Consider the following 18955-nt stretch of genomic DNA (forward strand, 5'->3'; position numbering starts at 1 on the left):
ATTTGTTAATTTGTATCATTTATTCGATGTCCAGCCAGCCAAAGGGGGAAATGTTTTGTTTTTTTACTGAAAAGAAATAGAAAGATCAGAGGACATTTTGACACGTTTCAGTTCCTTTTTTCTTTACAAGACAACGTATTGTCACATACAGAACAAGATACGGCTCCAGAGGTACAACATGCTTCGAACAACGTAACGCACATACAGAAACGACGGCATAGAAAGTCAACAGGTAGAAAGTTTACAAAACACACAGCCTTTAGACCTACAAACAACATCGTAGAAGAGTTTCGGAGGAGGGGAGGGGGTGTAAACAATTCTCTCTTTTTTGTTTTTGTTCCCTGGAAATTAAATGGATGCTTATTTTTCTCCTTCACAATTGTCAAATGCTCGTTTAAATTTTTATTTTACTAGTTGTACAAGAAAGAAGGAAACCGAGTGGTCAGTTGATTGTGCTTTCTGGTTGAAGCGTAACACAAACGCACAAAGTCTATCTTCATGAGTCATCTCATTAAATCACATAATAAAGTCTCTTTACTTCTAAAGCTTTCCATTTTCTAAGAATTGTGAATTGATCTAGAATGAAACAAATTTTCATGAAAGAGTAAAAGAACTGGACATTGTGTATGTTTGACAATTGAAGCTTTGAATTTATCACAGTTTGACACATTTTGCCATGAGAGGAAAAAACATTTTAGAGTTTAGGAAACTAGACCTGTTGTTTTATTAGACATGTTCATGTTACCTGCACCATGTGTGTTTATGTCAGAAACAAACACCCTAACTTGCCAATAACACAAAGACGTTAGTCATATTCAAATGATTGATTGTCATCACTGTTTTGTTGACCGTTTTCTCAAACATTTTGTCACTGACTGCTTATCCAGATATGAAAATGTTCTTAAATGAAAACCAGCAGTGGAATAATCCCTTTAAGCAATGACATCTCTTGATAAAACAGTGCGCTATATGTCCAAAAGTATTCAGACATTCTTTCTCATTAGGGAATTTGGGCCCTTATCCTACATTTTTCTTATAATTTTTTCCCTACTTAAGTCCACTTATGTTTGTGTAGATACTGGTTTTGTGACTGTGGCTTTAAGAGCTAAACAGGCAGAGTATGTAGGTTTTGTGGCATTACAAAAAACAATTAATAAAAAAAAGACTTCAAGGACTCTTCGAAATATTTGATTTTCCATGATGTGGGCGCTTTGAGGTGCACCCACTGCTGATAAGCATTGTCAACAGAATGGACACACTTGAGCCTAAGGTCACCATGCCCAAAGCTAAGTATAGGTTAAAGGGGTATAAAGCCCCCAACATTGCGCTGTGGAGCAGTGAATTGTGTTTTCTGGAGTGATGGAGCTTCGTGGCATGAGGTGGAGTGATGTTCGTAATCCAGAACTAATCATCTAAACATCAGTGACCACACTAATGCTGTTGTGGCTGAATGCAGCAATGTTGCAACATCTATTGTAAAGCGTTCCAGAAGAGTAGAAGCTGTTACTGCAGCAAAGAGGGGGACAAACTCCCTATTAATACATTTGCAGAGGAAACCCTGGATGAGCAGGTGTCTGCAAACTTTTGGACACATAGTGAATTCTGGCTAATTCTCAGACCAAGAAATATTACCGGACAGCCTGTTCCCAATGTATCTGACCTGATCTGAGGATGGACACCAATAGCGCACCTTTACTTTTGAATGGTTTGGATGAATTTAGACTTTGAAAATGGAACCCTCTTCAGTAATTGTGAATGTTTTGAGTGGATTTCAGTGTATATGGAGCATCATATACATGAAGGCAAATGCATACTTTCTTAAATTCAGTGTAATACCCACCTCCCCTGCCCTAAACCTATGTTTAAGGCTAGTGGACAAGTCTTCACATACCAGTTGGCCTTCAAAGCCTTCTGTTGCGTTACACAGCACTGCGTACTGAGATTAAATGTCTCTCTCTCTTTCTCTCACTATTACTCTACCTCTCTCTTTCTCTCCACATCTGCCAAATCTTGCCAGCATTGCTGTTCAATTCACACTTTTGCTTTGCTGAATTGGTGAGACAGAGATGGTAGCATGCATGTAACCAACTTCCCAGAGATGCTAAACTCTCCTGCCCTTCCTCCTCCTCTTCCTCCATGCTTGAGTTTGTAAGTCTTAGTTTCATGTAATCCAACTGTCTGTCCTTATATTGAAAGTCTGAATATGCACACTGATAGGGGGTTGTGGTCACCATGGAAACTGTTTGTAGCAATTACCAGAACATCTTATACATACCTGAGAATCCATGCTGCATGGGCATGTGTGTTTGTGTGAGTGCTGGAAATGAGGGCATGGGGTCGAGATATTTTAAGAATTCATTTACCTCATTTAGTTACCATTATGCTGCATGTGTCACCATATCTGTAATAGTTAAAGGGAGTTTACATTAAGATTGTGTTCAAGATATTTTGAGGTAAATATTGGTATCTACAATATCACTGTATGATAGACCTCTGTGTAATAAAAAACAAAAAACAGTTAGATATAGATAATTCTCCTTCTCTCGTTCTCCTTCTCTCTCTCGTTCAATGCATTAAAACTACTGTGCAAAAGTCACAGACCAACCTTTTTAAATTTCCAGTCAAAATAGTAATTAAATTTTTAGAGCCAGAAAAAAGTAGAAAACACATTTAAGAGAAAATGGTGCAGAAGCCTCCAACTCTAAGTACAATATTAGATTGGGCACCTTACTAAATTTGCAACTTCTAAGACTGAACTTAGGAGGTGTGGACACACTAAATACTGAAAACACTGGCCCTCATTTACCAATATCTTCCTGTTGTGTTTTTATTTGTTCTTGAGAATGGTCCTAAGAAAAAGTCTACATCAGATTCATCACATGTTCTTAAACAGCAGAATTGTTCACACCTTTGTGCTCTTGAGTGTCTGTAAATTCTGTTTTACCTAAAATCAAATCCTAAATAAAAAAACAGTGGTGAATATCAGAATCTTTGTGAAAACTGAAAAAAATTGGTTTTAAGATAAAGATTTCTTCTGATGTCACAGGTGGTAAATGAAATCAATGGGTACTGTATTTAGTATGTTTATGCCTCTGTGTAATTTTCTGTTAAATGTTTGCGTTTTTTCCTAAAAATGAGTAACTTGGGTGATCTCTGACTTTTGCACTGTTCTGTATGTACATGTACATGTCTCATAGTCATATATATATCTTTTGAGTTTGTAAGAACATAATAGCATCATTTCACATAAATATGTCATTTCATAAGGGAAAGGAGAAATCAAACATAATGTGCTGATTTGACTTGGACTCCTGCATTCCCTCTGTGAGCTGTTTATTATGGCATTACTGTGATTTACTCTGCCATTAACTACATTCCCTAAAGAATTCAAGTAACACTGACAGAGATTGGACAAGATATTTTTGGCCACCTGTCATTGCCCTCTTAGCTGGTCCTGTCCATGGTAAATAAAATGAGTAGACATGAATGAAAATATGAAAAGTATTAATTAAATCAGTTTGCATTTCCCCTGTGTAAATGTCATTGACATTCATAAACCTAGGTGGTAAAAACACAACAGACTGGTGAAACAGATTTCTAGAGGTTATGTTCATGTCTATATAAAAATAAATCAGTCATAATATAAGTGTATACATTTAAGTTTGTGTCGTGTGCAGGAATGTCAGTGATCATATACATACATTTTGATAAAGCCACCTCTCTTAATAGTACATATACTCACATACTCGCATTCACACTTTTTAGACATCCGTACTTGCAATTAAGTAAGGCCAGTTTCTTAAGGGACAGGGGGAGGGGTGCACTAGTAAACAGGCTATAACATTAACTTGGTCTCTAAAGCCTAATATTGAAAGTGGGCTCTGGACAATGGCTAGCTGAGAAGGGCAGTGGATGACTGTCCCTTTTATTTACTTTACAGACCTGTCCTGTTATTTTTGTGTTGAGTTTTCCATTCCAACCTGATTAAGCGTTGGACAACACTGGTTCTTTCAGATTCTGGCAACCATCAGATCTGCCTCATTTCACCTGTGGCATGCCACTGCTGGACATCTAATACCAACACAGGCTTGCTCGCAAAGGGGATGAGACAGGAAGAATGATGAACTGCGGTACATCTTCTGAGTTTTGTTTTCTTCATCATGGTGAAATGACCATTGTTTTCCAGAGAGGAAGAGACCCTGCAGGATGCCTCCTGAGTTGGCTGCCTGGGCTGAGTCAAATGTCTCTAAAGTGACACTGCACGGGGCCTTCAACTGTGCTATCTCCGGTGCCTGTGCCTCACTCCTTGCTCTGACTCTCACTATAGTGACTCCCACTATAGCACTCTCCAGAGCTTCAGAGGCTTTCATCAAAGGTGTTGGAACGGCCTTTGTCCCCTTTAGACCTACGTGAGGCATTCAGCGTCACGTGGTTGTCATGGCTTCCACTCGGTGTGCTTCCCAATGGGAACAGGCAGTTCTGGCCCAGGAGCCTCTGTGCAGCCTCCAGGTGGTTGGTGCCCCCCTGGTGGCCAATACTGAGCCGAGGCTTGGTGCCCAGACCTCCCAGTAGGCGGTCTGATGGATAGCCTTCACGTAGATGCTCTTCATCATCTGTATCAGCATCAATGTACCTGCTGATAGAGGCATCGTGGAACGTGAAGACGGTAGGTGTGAGCGCAATACCTTCGGGTGTCTTAGGTGGAGTCCTGCTGCTGGCTGTAGTATAGATAGATACCTCGGGGCTGAGAAGGGAACGATCTGAGGGAGCAGAGCTGTCTGATAGAGGGCCGCTGGCTTGACTGGTCTCCCCACAACCACGATGATTCACCTTAAGGGAATGTGTTTTTAGAGGGTTTACTCCATGTCGGTGGGAATCTTCTGTGTCACGAGGCTTTGCAGCAGAGCATGGTGGGGTAAGCATGGACTCATGCTCCATGGTGGTTTGAAGGCTAGGGTTGGCACTGACCCGTCCTGAAAACCCAGAGCCAGGACTGTGTGAGAAACGAGAGCTCTCTAGAAGGGACAAGCCTCCTGCTGCTGAACTGTATGGGAACCGTGGGTTCTCTTGGAAGTCTGTGGCACAGCTGATGTAACTGTCAATGCTGGACAAACTCTTCATGTCCACCACTCCTTCACGTCCGCCCAGTGGGTCGGATCCTTGACCCGATAAAGTGCCCAGCTCAATCTCGTCTCTTCTACGCGCTGCTCGGGACGCACTTCTGTCTTTGGTGTTGAGGTTGGGCTGAGACTGGGTCTTGGTCATCTGGTTGTACATTTCCTCCAGTTTCTGTGCATTGAGCCTCTGCGGGCTGGAGGCCCTGGCCTTACTTGGGGATCCCTGCTCTGGATTAAATGAACGATTGGAGCTGGTGTCAGAGGCAGCTCTCTTGGATGACCACTTCCAGCGACTAGGTGAGAGATGGTTGTCCTGAGACTTCTCACCCTTCTCCATCACCACCACATCAAGAAGCTCTGTACCACGGGAAAACGCATCTCTGACATTCATGGATACTATGCTGCCATTGCGCTTCGCTCGTTCCAGAGCTTCACGCCTCTTGATGGCTTTTTCTTGTCTCTTCTGCTCCTTGTAGAACTCAGAGAAGTTGTTTACAATGATAGGAATGGGTAGCGCAATTACCAGCACTCCTGCAATGCAGCAGAGACCGCCAACAATCTTTCCTAACAATGTCTTTGGGTAAATGTCCCCATATCCCACAGTGGTCATGGTAATAGTAGCCCACCAAAAGGAGGCTGGGATGCTCTTGAACTTTGTGTCCTCTTCATCCTTCTCTGCAAAAAAGACCAAACTAGAGAAGATCATGATGCCCATGGCTAAGAAAAGGATTAGAAGGCCCAGTTCATTGTAACTGCGGCGTAATGTGAAGCCCAATGACTGCAGCCCTGTGGAGTGACGAGCTAATTTAAGAATTCGCAAAATTCGCATTATCCGAAAGATCTGCACCACTCGCCGCACGTTTTGAAATTGCAGTACACTCTTGTTGGACTCAGTCAGGAAAATGGTGACATAGTATGGAAGGATGGCTAGCAGATCAATGATGTTGAGAGGACCTTTGAAGAATTTCCATTTATTGGGTGCAGAGAGGAAGCGAAGGAGATACTCCATGGTGAACCAGGCAATGCACACTGCCTCAACATGGGCCAGTTGGGGGTTATCTGTGCTCTGGCCAAACTCATCAGTATCTTGCAGTTCTGGGAGGGTGTTGAGTGACAGGGCAATGGTAGACAGCACAATGAACAATATAGAGACGATGGCCAATATCTGTGGATTGGAAACATCAGAAAACAGAATTAGTTAAAATAAAAATAGTTCATTTAGGCGACTCATCAACTCCTAAAGATAAGTGAAAGTTATCAGTGATGACTCTTTTTGCTTGAATGGCATATTTTGCATCACCTGAAGTTAACCAACAAATCAAAATTAAAGTAAGCGTCTGATCACTTATTTTGTCATGTGGCCTGTCAGCATCAGTATGGCTAGCATAGGGTGTGCTCCAAGGAGTGGCTGGGGGGCAATAAGCCAGTCATGATTGCCTTATCCTGTCAAAAAAGCCTATGTTTGTCTAAGCAACCATCAGTCAAACAGCAAATACTTACTCTGAAACAGAAACCTTTTAGTGAAAACAGAAGGGTCAGTCAGTGGACAAAAACCTTCAAGAACAAGATTTTAGACCAAGCTCTTTGAAAACCTTAAACATGACTAAATATCACTGTACATGAACAGTGCATACATGTGAAAACAATCATGTTGGGAGTATATCTAGTTTGGATTGATTAGTCATTTTATTTCTTAGCAACAGTCTGATATGGATTATATTTTGGTAATAATATTACTGACACAGAAAAAAAACATCTTTTATGAACAACTGCTACATTTAGTGACAGCTATGATATGATATCCTCTCCTAATATAAGCTGATGTGAAGGTAGTGTGCCCCAGGTGGTAAAGGCTGCCTAGAGGACTCCTGGTCTGGTCACGGTACAATATGAAAAACTGCTCTCTTGTCCTTAATGCTGCCTGTACACCAATTGCTCATAGTGTGCCGCCTGTCCTCATTATCTCTAATCCAGCCTGACTACTACCAGGAGGGAAATGAAGACAGAGCGGTAGAAAAGTATGTTTGTAAGTAAGTGAGGGTGTAAAACAAGTGAGTGAATTAGTTAATAAGTTTGCTTTCTAGCTTTTGACTGAGTTGCTATGCAGAAAGAATCCTAAAAATAAAGGTACCAAAAATAATTTTTTGGAGCACTGCCATAGACTAGCCACTTTTGGCTGCCCAAAGAACCTTTCAATGGATGGTCCTTTAAAGCAAGGGTTCCCAGTCCCAGTCCTGGCGACCCAAAACTATTCACATTTTTGTGCTTTCCCTCATCTAGCACACATGATTCTACTCATTAGCTAATTAACAACCTCCTTGTATGTTGAGTTGAGTGTGTTAGAGTCGGAAAAATAGAAAAAATGTGCAGAGCATGGGGTTCCCAGGACTAGGACTGAAGTAGGTTGAACCCATAATGAAATGGGCTCATTCAATTTACCAAATGCAGCCCAACAAGGTAAAACCACTTTGCCTTGTGAGAGGTGCTTTCAGGTTCACTTTCCTTCTCTTTTTAATTCAGCCACCACCACAACCATAGCGGATTTCAGTACTTTTGTCATAAATTTGAGGATGAATTAATTAGGTCAATCTGTGCTCCATTTTAGCTCCATTCCAGCCAACTTCAGCCTTGTCTTTTTAATTCTATTCTACTCAGTTTTGTATTATATTACTGAGAAGTTGATTTTTATGCAGGACTACTAGTACAGCGGTGTGCTGAGTTTGGTGAATTATAGGAGGTAATTCACTCTGGAAGGATTACTTATCAGACAGTAAAACCTATGGACGTGGCAGATTCATACTGGATTCAAATCACAGAGCTCATCTGTAATCATTCAATTGCAGCATGTCTCCAGAAAATAGTAATCTAGCTCAAATAGGGCATAAGACACTGTTGACTTTCTGTGTGTGAAATGTTTTCACTCTGTATTGAGCTGCTAGTAAGCAATTAGAAGTGAAAAGGGAGGTGTGAGAATGGCTGTGAAAACTGTTCAAACCTTTCCACATAGAAGATGCTGAGATAAAAGACAGTGCACCTGCAGCTTATTTAATATAAAAAAAGTATTGTAATACTGCCACAATAAAAAACAGTATTCATACGTAATAAAACCACTTATAAGTGTATATTCCACCAACATTATTGAAGAAAAGAACATTGCCTAGTTGAGGGACCTGAGGGACCTCCAAAACAAGTACTGAGGAAAGAGGTTAAAGTTAGAACCTATCGGTAAGGGACTGGATGAAGAGGGAATAGCACTAAGAGTGACTTAAAGAGGCCATGTGTAATTAGAGCAACAGAACCCCTCAAGTTACAGCACCTACCATCATTACTAATAAAACACTGTACAAGCAAACCACTCCCTGCAGTATCCACGCACACATGTACTCGGTTATGTGTGACTGCAGCCAAATGTTCTCCCTGACACGCTGAAAAGGAGAGGGCTCAGCCCAGATGCCTTTCACCCACCAGCCTTTAGCCACCTCCAATCAGAGAAGGAGCACGCTGTTGCCATGACGCCACGGCAGATGTGAATTACAACCCTATCTGTTTATCTCTCTCTCTTTCACTTCCTAATCTCCTTGTTTGTTTCAGTTTTTTTCTTATTCTCTTTTGTTTCTTTCTCCCGCTTCTGGTTTCATGTAATCTATTTTAGTTTTTTACTTCAATCTTTCCTTCTTTCTTTCTCCTATCAGGAATCATCGATTTACTTGCGGCAGGCTGGGTATTATAGACAGACTTTTCAGACTAAAGTTATTTGAAGAAAAGTTATATGGGATCGCTTTTAACATTCTATAAAGCTTTAATTTAATCACTTACAGGGCAGCAAGTTGACCTACAATCTCCTTATTTCAACTGTGAACTCTTTTAGCCTCCAAAGGCGCATAATGTAGCGGTGGATAATGGTATTATAATACATTCTGTTGACAACAGAGAATACTATCGCTAATCACACATTGCTTAGCACCATTGTTGGGATGTTCTGGTCATTATGCGACTAATGATGAAAAGCACAACCAGAGGGAGACAGGACTCCTGAGTCTGAGGACACGAAGACAAAAAACTGTCTACAAATAGTGCAGCTAGAGCAAAAAAGACATGTCATAATGTATGCAGTGACAATAGATACAGTGAATAACTTTAACACTGTACCATCATATAGTGAAAATTACAGTTATACGCAATTTGCGTTTGAACAGCCGCCGTCCAATTACATGCTTTCTTGATTGCTCTAAAATGACAGTTTTAGAGCACAATTTCTATTTATTTGCTTAAATGAACATTTGGGAAAAATATAAAATATTAAATGTGCCAGAACTTTTGCACAGGCTACATCCTCCAAACGTTTGCATATGACTGCATATTTCCCATATTATGAGTCCAACTTCTATTTTAAATACACACAGCTCCTGTTTTTTTAATATTACCATACCAATGTTAATGCAATATTGAATTCCAATGGTATTCTCCTTTTGCATATCATGCATACACATAGTGCATTATTAAAGCATAAGTGATATCATAATGTATTTTTGCTGCATTACTGTCGCCTCGATCATCATCTAGGTCACTGTGGTTAAGGCTGAGATGAGGTTTATAGTTATGGTCTGCGATAAATTAGGATTAGGAGTAGAACCATAGTAATATTTTGGGTAACAACAGTTTCTAAACAATTGGGGGCAGTCCTACTTTGGGGGCCCCAATCACCCCAGTCATATTATTTTGTGTGTATGAGTGAACATAATTAAATTATGATATAATGAGAAATTATATCCCACACTTTTCTTATATTTTATTTTTTCCTTGAGGTCCGCTTATAACATTTGGGTGGTTTTATGTGTCAATTAGTTTGTTTCTAAACTATTTTCCAGTCTCTCTTTCTGCCTTAGATTTATGGGTTTAAGAGGGCTGTTTATGTTACTGTGCCTTTAAGAGTAGATAAATGAGCTCTGTTCTGATTGGTTGCTTTGTACTGTACCTTATGCAAATAGCACTCAGAGCTGAAACACTGCTTAGAACTTCAGCATAAATGGAGCTAAACAGCTGCAGGTGGAAATAAGTAAATTGGTTGGCTCTCCTCACAGGAACAATGATTAAAAAATAGGCTGTTCTGAAGTTTAGTTTTTATATATGAATGGTAGGGACTAAGTAGTGAATGGTACGTTTTGAAACTATGTTTGCATATTAAATTTAAATATATTGTTGGAATGGTTTTCCATGATATGGGCCCTTCAATACATCATTCATTTTAATTAGATGAAAAGTTTGCATGCTATGGTAAACACAAAACACAATAAAGTAAATAATACATGAAATGAAATCAATACAACTAAAATTTAATTGCAGGGTATGTTCAAATGACCTGTCCAGGGTGTCTCCTGTCTTCCGCTCCATGAGCGCTGGGATAGGCTCCAGCAACCCCCCGCAACACTAGATGAAGCGGCTCAGATAATGAGTAAAAGAGATGAGTAAGCATGTTTAAATGGCATGTGATTAATTTCTGCTTGTTTTGGAAGCAAAGTCATCAAGCAATATTTATTCTGCTAATATTATAACACAAATATTAAGAAAAAATAAACTGCTAATACATGAGGCCCTTAGGGGCCTTTAACTGCTTAAATCTATTAACAGCCTTGTGTTGCTGTTTGTGTTTGGGTTAGACTCAAGTCAAGAATCAGGTGCTGGCTCAGCTTTTACACATAGATATTAGCACAATGTAGTTCTGTATAATTTTAGGCCACCACATACTTGATCGATTAATCAGTTAAGCCCCTCCAATGAAAAAACAAATATGAAACATTTCACCACTTTTCTAGATTAACAGTTATTTTGTTTTCTATTTTACTTTGTGCAAACAAAAGCCAAACAATGCTTTATTTATGTTTTAGTGACCCCTTTATGTTAAATACAAGGCATCAACCAAAGCGCTCACACAATCTCCGCCTAGTCTTAACAAATCAAAAACGAAATTAGCAAATATGACTTTTGCTCTTGATCTGGCTAAAATGAATAACTGGGCTGGAAACAGTTCTCAAGGGAGACAAGTTCTTTCTGCTGGCCCTCTGAAGTTTTATACTTAAAATATGGTCCAAAATCTAATACCGTGTCATGCTTCACTCCCAGTAGGCCGAAACACCTCAAACTTAAGCTTCCTGCCTCTTTAAACACACCTGAGTCAACTCATCAAGTAACCAGCAAGGTCTTCAAGAGTCTAAAAATGCTCATCTCTGCAGCCCAGAAGGAACACAGTTTTACATCTCAGCTTTAGAGCTACACTGTAAAAATGCTACCAAATATGTGACAGTAGTCACGCTGACTGAGTAATATATACAAAGGGCCAACCTCACATTTAAATACGTTTGTAGTAGTATGTGAACATGGATATAGCTCCACAACAAGCACTTTCCTCTTCAGTCCATACAGCCTATATATATAGAAACTGTTCTGCAAAAAAAGAACAGTCAGGGTTGAATTCATTGTTTTAGTGATGTCACAAAAGCCAATTAGAACAGGCGAAATGTACACAAACACACAAATAACTTGTTTTATTCTAAAGGATAAAAATAGGTTGAAAATTGGACATGTAGAAATGAATGAGTTGTTTGTGGTACACAGATGTTTTTAGTGGACCTCAGGGGGGATGTAGAATATGTGCCCTTTAAAATACTACAGAATATATGGTTAAATTTAGGTGACTGCCAATGGGCAAAGTGCTTAGTTCAAGGCAAATAAGTTCCTTTAAACCTTGTGAGACATCTGTGTTTATAAGCAAATGCATTTACAAGATTTGACAGTTTTACAACAGTACACACATATATATATATATATATATATATATATATATATATATATATAAAATGTGTGTGTGTGTGTGTGTGCATCTACATATACGAGTACTGAAAAGGCTCTCGCTACCCTTTGGCCAATCTAGTCCTTTCCCTGTGACTCTCTGGTAGAAACACTTCCCCTGACCTTGACCAGTGACATTCTACCGCCTCAGACCTGTTGCCATGGCAACTGCTTCTACACTTAACATGAAACGGCCACACAGAGATGCTTACTTGGAGAAAAACTGGAAGTTTCTTCTCATTCCCCCTGTTGCTTTCTTTCTCTCTGTTTTTCCTAACTCCTGTAGAGGACTGCAGAGCTGCCTGGCTTGAACTACTTCTTTTTTGTGATTTGTGATTAAGAACATTGTTTTGCTTTTTGTGCATAGTCCATGCACACAGTGCATTAAGAAAGGATGCATATCACATTGCTATATTTCTCATTGTTGAAGAGCAAGTGTTGATGTATCCATGCGGTGCCCACAAATGCACAAGTGAAGCTAGCTTTATCTATTAAATATGCAGGTGACATGGTTTTATTTAGACTGCTTAACAACTTGGAAACTCTTGCTGAGATACAATATTTAAAAGCATCTCTGTCTTCGGAAAACTGATGTCAGTTATGACGTCAGGCATCTTGGATATAACTGTAGGCAGGACAAAGTAGATAAATGCATGCTGTACAGTGGTGATTAATGGGATGACCACTGAAACAGTCTAGTTGTAAAAACCTTGGAACAATTGTAGATAACTACCTAGCGTCTGAGAAGAACTATGATCTGCCGTGGCTGCATCTCATTAAAAATGAGATTTTGAGGTCAGCCAAGACATTGTGGAGCCAGCAGATAAGCCTTGTTAGAAGATGTTTATGCTATTTTATGCATGATGCTGTAGAGGGCGAGGGAAAGCTTCTGAGAATAGTGGAAATGAGCAGTGAGTTAGTGAGAAAAGCTCAAGGGGAGTTGAGAGATTTATACAGCAATCACTTGCACAAAAAGAAAATTTAAAGGGGATCCCCTTTACTATGGTCTATCTACTGCTAGGTAGCTTTACATGAACATATTTTCATTTTCAAAAAAGCAGACATGGGGGCAGTAGGGCAACACAGCACAGTCTATACAAGGCAAAAGTTAACATGAATGCAAAACCCAGTCCTGGACATTTTAGGCAATTTAGAAATTTCAGCCAGGCACAGTTTTTATGTCCCAAAGCAGAGCATATGGTCGCTGTAACTTTCCACAACACTAAAAAACTCCTATTCATCTAAAGATGAATAATTCACTTCTGCTGAAAACTAGGGTTTAGATAGACTAGTCAGCTATTAAATACATTGGGCCACAGTTGTCCAGTTGAGGACAGTGCATGTAAAACAGTGGTGATAAAAAAAGAAAACTGCAGGAGAAAAGAACAGAAATCAGAAACACAAAGCCCAAAGTCCTTTTTAGTGTTAAAATGCTACATGAGCTAAAACCGACTCCACTTCTTCTTCTTTCGGCTGCTCCCTTTAGGGGTCGCCACAGCGGATCATCTGCCTCCATCTTGCCCTATCCACTGCCTCCTCTACTTTCACACCAACCATCTCCATGTCCACCTTCACTACATCCATAAACCTTCTCTGAGGTCTACCTCTTCTCCTTCTACCCGGCAGCTCCATCTCCAACATTCTTTGAGCAATATATCCACTATTCCTCCTCAACACATGTCCAAACCATCTCAACCTGGCCTCTCTGGCTTTATCTCCAAACTGCTCCACCTTCACTGTCCCTCTGATCTGCTCATTTCTAATCTTGTCCAGCCTTGTCACTCCCAACGAAAATCTCAGCATCTTCATCTCTGCCACCTCCAGCTCAGCCTCCTGTCTTTTAGACAGAGCCACAGTCTCCAAACCATACATCATAGCAGGACGCACTACTGTCTTGTAAACCTTCCCTTTCACTCTTGCTGCTATCCTTCTGTCACACATCAGCCCTGACACCCGTCTCCACCCACTCCATCCTGCCTGCACCCTCTTCTTCACCTCTTTTCTACACTGTCCATTGCTCTGGATGGTTGACCCAAGATATTTGAAGTCATCCACCTTTACGACCTCTACTCCTTGCATCTTCACCTTTCCACCTGCCTCCCTCTCATTCACACACATGTATTCCGTCTTGTCTCTACTGACCTTCATTCCTCTCCTCTCCAGTGCAAACCTCCACCTCTCCAGATTCTCTTCCACCTGCTCTCTACTCTCACCACAAATTACAATGTCATCTGCACACATCATGGTCCATGGAGCCTCCTGCCTGACCTCATCTGTCAACCTGTCCATCACCAATGCAAACAAGAAGGGGCTCAAAGCTGATCCTTGATGTAACCCTACCTTCACCTTGAAACCATTTGTCACTCCAACTGCACACCTCACCACTGTCTCACTATCCTCATACATGTCCTGCACCACCCTAACATACTTTTCAGCTACACCTGACTTCCTCATACAGTACCACAGTTCCTGTCTTGGCACCCTATCATGTGCCTTCTCTAGATCCACAAAGACACAATGTAGCTCCTTCTGACCTTCTCTGTACTTCTCTACCAACACTTTCATTGCAAAAATTGCATCTATGGTTCTCTTTCTGGGCAACCAACTCCACGGCAAGCTGCAAAAGGCTACCCTAAAATACAGGCTTGTAATTTTAAAGATTATTTAGTGAACTACATGTCCAACAAAAACAAACTTGCATTTTACAAAGGCTCTGTTCAGGTACATGTAAATGCGCCCCCAAAGCTACAAAAGTGTTTTGTGGTCCAATTGCGTACCTTACATCAGTTTTTCCCAGGTGAAAAGTACAAAATTGTACCTTTTCATAGCTGAATGTTTTAAAACAGAATAATAAAATAAAAAGCCTGGAGACGAGACGGGGTGTGTGGAGTCAATACAGCTCAGAAAATCTCATTTCAAAGGATTATTGTACAGTTATGTTCCCTGACTAAAGGTATTGAGATATACCCTTGAGGGTACCACCCCAGTGACAAGAGGGGTACCTCCCCAATGACAGTTTTATACCTTTATTTCTGAGAGTGTAGCAGACTCATTCCAGTGACTGGATTACTCTTCTGATGCCAAGAGTTTTTACTGAACTGGGAAAATCTGCTTTTAGTGTCAGAGCACCAGCGAGCTGGAATTCATTACAGGAAGCTCTAAAGCTTCGCTTGTTGGTGTGAAATGAATATTTAAAAATTTCAGTCTCTAACCACCTCACTCTACTCAGCCTGCAACTGTTTTACTTTATTTTACTTAAAGTTTAATATGATTTTGGTATGTTTTAGCCACTAATTCATTTTTCACTATTCTTTTCATTTTTGTTTATTTTAGTATTGACAATTTATTGTTTTACATCTTCTAATTTGTTATTTATTTCATTAAATATGTTTTTCTTTATTTTATCCTTTACTAATCTGTTATTTATGAAGGTAGGTCATTTTAATGTCTTTTGATTTTTTTTATTATTATTATTAAATTTACGGTACTATACTCTCTGTATTGGCTCGGCTACACTGTAAATGAGGGTCTTCCTCAATGTATTCTGAGTTTAAATAAAAATTGATTGACTTCTATAAAATAAACTGTAGTACCTGTCAGCGAAGGCACGTTTACAGGCTAACTATGGTTTCAAAGAAAATGTAGAATGCCTTAAAATGGGATATTAGGAACGTTTCGACACCTTTCACTTTTTTTAAGTGTGGTAAAGACAGATCATCAACTATTTTTTTAATAACTTTTTTGAATAACTAGTCAACTATTAAAAATAAGTAGTCATGCAACCCCATGTAAAACCTTTAGAGCATGCTATTTACATTAAATTATATTTATTTTGTGTGTGTGTGTGAAAGGTCACACTGGTGGTATAAACAAAGTGCAGGTTTTTTTTGTCATATGCTTGAGGTAATGATAGCATGGTGGCAAATTCACTGTTTGAACATAAATTCATTTGTGAACGGAGAATGAATAGGTTTCTTGTTGTTTAAAGAGCGACAGTCAGAAGGATAGTGTGTCCTAAATCAGTCACAGCTGTCTTACCTAATGTTCTTCTTCACGTTATTTACTTCCATTCACAGCTCTCAGACCACCAGGGGATGTGCCTGAGGCTCATGATTTTACACTTGGAACACATTAATCATCTGGGAGCAGTCAGATACTAACAATGCTATTTACACTTCCCTATTTACAGAATTGGCACTGGAAACTATTAGGAAGCAACATCAGTTCATAGTCCAGTACAAAGTGGTAGTAAACTTCAAAGTATTTGCAATTAATAGTGCTAACAGATGGAGGCCTCAGTTAATCTGAAACTGACCTTGCCCTCAAGAGGACATTAAAGGAGAACTACGGTTCAGAAGAAACACTGGCGCATGTGGTCCTGCACGAAAGAATGGTGTTTTCTTTTCTAGAGATGAAAGGTAAGCAGACTGGTCTACTGAATACTGAAGTATTTTAGCAATTGTCCCATTTGATGTTCAAACTGGTTCACACTGCCAAATATGAAGATGTACATTAGCCTTTTAAGGTTTCTGATCAAAACAAACACATAAGGGACACTAGTCATACCTGTTCCTGTGAATAGAAATGGTGGGTGTAATCCATTATGTTGTGGAGACTGCACACACTGTAGTGTAATTCACTACTGTTAGAAGTGTTGGAATACAATACATCAGTTAATAGTTAGTAGTTAGTAGTAGCCTTGTCAGACTCAGCTATTGAGCAATTAATGTTGATCGGTAATTTATGAGTAGTTATTATAAGAAACCATAGTTACTAAATAATTCTCTATGAGACTCAGTAGTTATTGTTTAGTTAATAGTGAACTACCCTAATCATTAGTTCATTATGACCTTCTGAGTAGTTAACTAGTAGTCCTATTAACTATGAAACAGTATTGTAAAGTGTTACTGATTTATCTTTAAGTAAATGTGAATGGAACGCAGCCTGGATTCAGTACTGTTAAGGACAGTTAGTATATGTGTTATCACTCTAGCAGTGTCTTTCTGAACCTGCTTCCAAGCCTTTTGGAAAGTGACACTGTCTCCATGGTTACCAGAGAAGACCATGTTTTCCATGTTTCCCACAAAATGACAGCATAACAAAGCGCACATACACAAATGCACATGGTCCTACATGGAATCTCATGAATATCAACACAATCAAGCCTTCAACATCTTTGGTGAACATTCCTTTTTCCATGAAATTAGGTTATTGTTCTCGCTCTGTCTCTTTTCTTTTCCTCTCTCCCTCTGTCTTTCAGAGCAGCTCTGACCTGTGCTGGAAGCGGTGGTTCAGCTGCGTCTTGGCAGCCCTTGAGACACGGAATGAAATGCAGCTGTGACTATCTACACACACTTCAGCGGGCTGACCTACCTGGCTGGTCCCTGGCATAGCCACATTTTCTCATACATTATTCATGCGTCTGAGTGTAGGGGGGGAGAATCCTGTCTTAGTGTCTATTTTTAGACCTGCCCAGACAGTGACAGCGCTATTTATAGCATTGCCTGGGGGACTAGAGTAGCCTAGAGGAGTGCCTTTCCGGCTCACACAGAAAAACAATATCCTTAAGTAGGTTACTTTATAGTCTTAATCAAACATTGACAATGCTACATGTTTTCTAATCAAAAATGAATCATGTGTCTTGTATATGTATATGTACATAAGTGTTGCAATGGAGAGAAATTCACATAGAGACTCCAAGCGGACGACTTGTTCTCAGGGCAGTGAAATCAATACTGTGAGTCAATAAAATCACTGTGTTTTTCATACATTATTCAAATCTCTATTCTCTACAAGATTTGGAGGCAGAATATTAGTGGGAAAAACACACAGGCATTAGAAAGCACATCACTAATTTACAGTACTGTGCAAAAGTTAGGAATCAAATTTAATTTCTAGGCAAACAAGTATTAAAAATACATTGTTCATTTTTCAATGCAAGAAACATTTAAGAGAATTTTTTGCTATCTATCTATCTATCTATCTATCTATCTATCTATCTATCTATCTATCTATCTTAACAGATTATGTATATATTATATATATGTATATAGTTATATTAACAGAACAACATTAAGTATAATATCAAATCTATCAGTAATTTGTATACTCCCTAACACACTATAGTATATATAGTAAATGTAGACTATACTAGTCTGCTTTCACACACATATGAACTTGAGTGACATCCCATTCTTAATCCATAGGGTTTAATATGATATCGGCCCACCCTTTGCAGCTGTAACAGCTTCAACTCTTCTGGGAAGGCTTTACACAAGGTTTAGGAGTGTGCTTATGGGAATTTTTAACTATTCTTCCAGAATCTCCACTTTAATTCATCCCAAAGGTGTTCCATCAGGTTGAGGTCAGTACTCTGGCAGGCCAGTTAAGTTCTTCCACACCAAACTTGTTCATCCATGTCTTTATGGACCTTGCTTTGTGCACTGATGCGCAGTCATGTTGGAGCAGGTAGGGGCCATCCCCAAACTGTTCCCACAAAAGTGGGAGCATGAAATTGTCGAAAATCTCTTGGTCTGCTGAAGCATTAAGAGTTTCTTTCACGGTAACTAAGGGGCCGAGCCCAACTCCTGACAAACAACCCCACAACATAACAGTTGACTGTGGAATATTTAGTCACAAGGAAATTTCATGAGTGGACTTCTTGCACAGGTGGCAACCTATCACGGTACCATGCTGGAATTCACTGAACTCCTGAGAGCGACCCATTCTTTCACAAATGTTTGTAGAAGCACCCAAATTCAATGATTTGGATGGGTGAGTGAATACTTTTAGCAATATAGTATATATATTGCCACGTTAACCTCCTTCTGATATTAAAACTGAACAGTAATGACATTATGTTTCTGTTCAAAGCGGCATTAATGGTGATCTTCCCACTGGGCAGTGGTGTAAGTTAGGGAACAGTGGGGAATGATGGGATAGCTGATATGGCAAAAATATCATATCAAGATTCGGGATGCATCATTACCAAT

The 18955-nt window shown here is 39.7% G+C and overlaps 1 protein-coding gene across 2 annotated transcripts in view; it reads right to left on the reverse strand.

Annotated features, from left to right (window-relative positions):
* Positions 1-5: 5 nt before the first annotated feature.
* Positions 6-18955, reverse strand: part of kcnb1 (potassium voltage-gated channel, Shab-related subfamily, member 1) — a 53105-nt gene continuing 34155 nt past the window's right edge. For both annotated transcript variants that reach the window (XM_017697810.2, XM_017697809.2), the window contains exon 3: positions 6-6282. In XM_017697810.2, the coding sequence (XP_017553299.1) occupies positions 4357-6282 (1926 nt within the window). In that variant the 3' untranslated portion in view covers positions 6-4356. The remainder of the gene's footprint in view (positions 6283-18955) is intronic.

Source organism: Pygocentrus nattereri, chromosome 26, assembly GCF_015220715.1.
Source record: "Pygocentrus nattereri isolate fPygNat1 chromosome 26, fPygNat1.pri, whole genome shotgun sequence".
NCBI classification, from domain to species: Eukaryota; Metazoa; Chordata; class Actinopteri; order Characiformes; family Serrasalmidae; genus Pygocentrus; species Pygocentrus nattereri.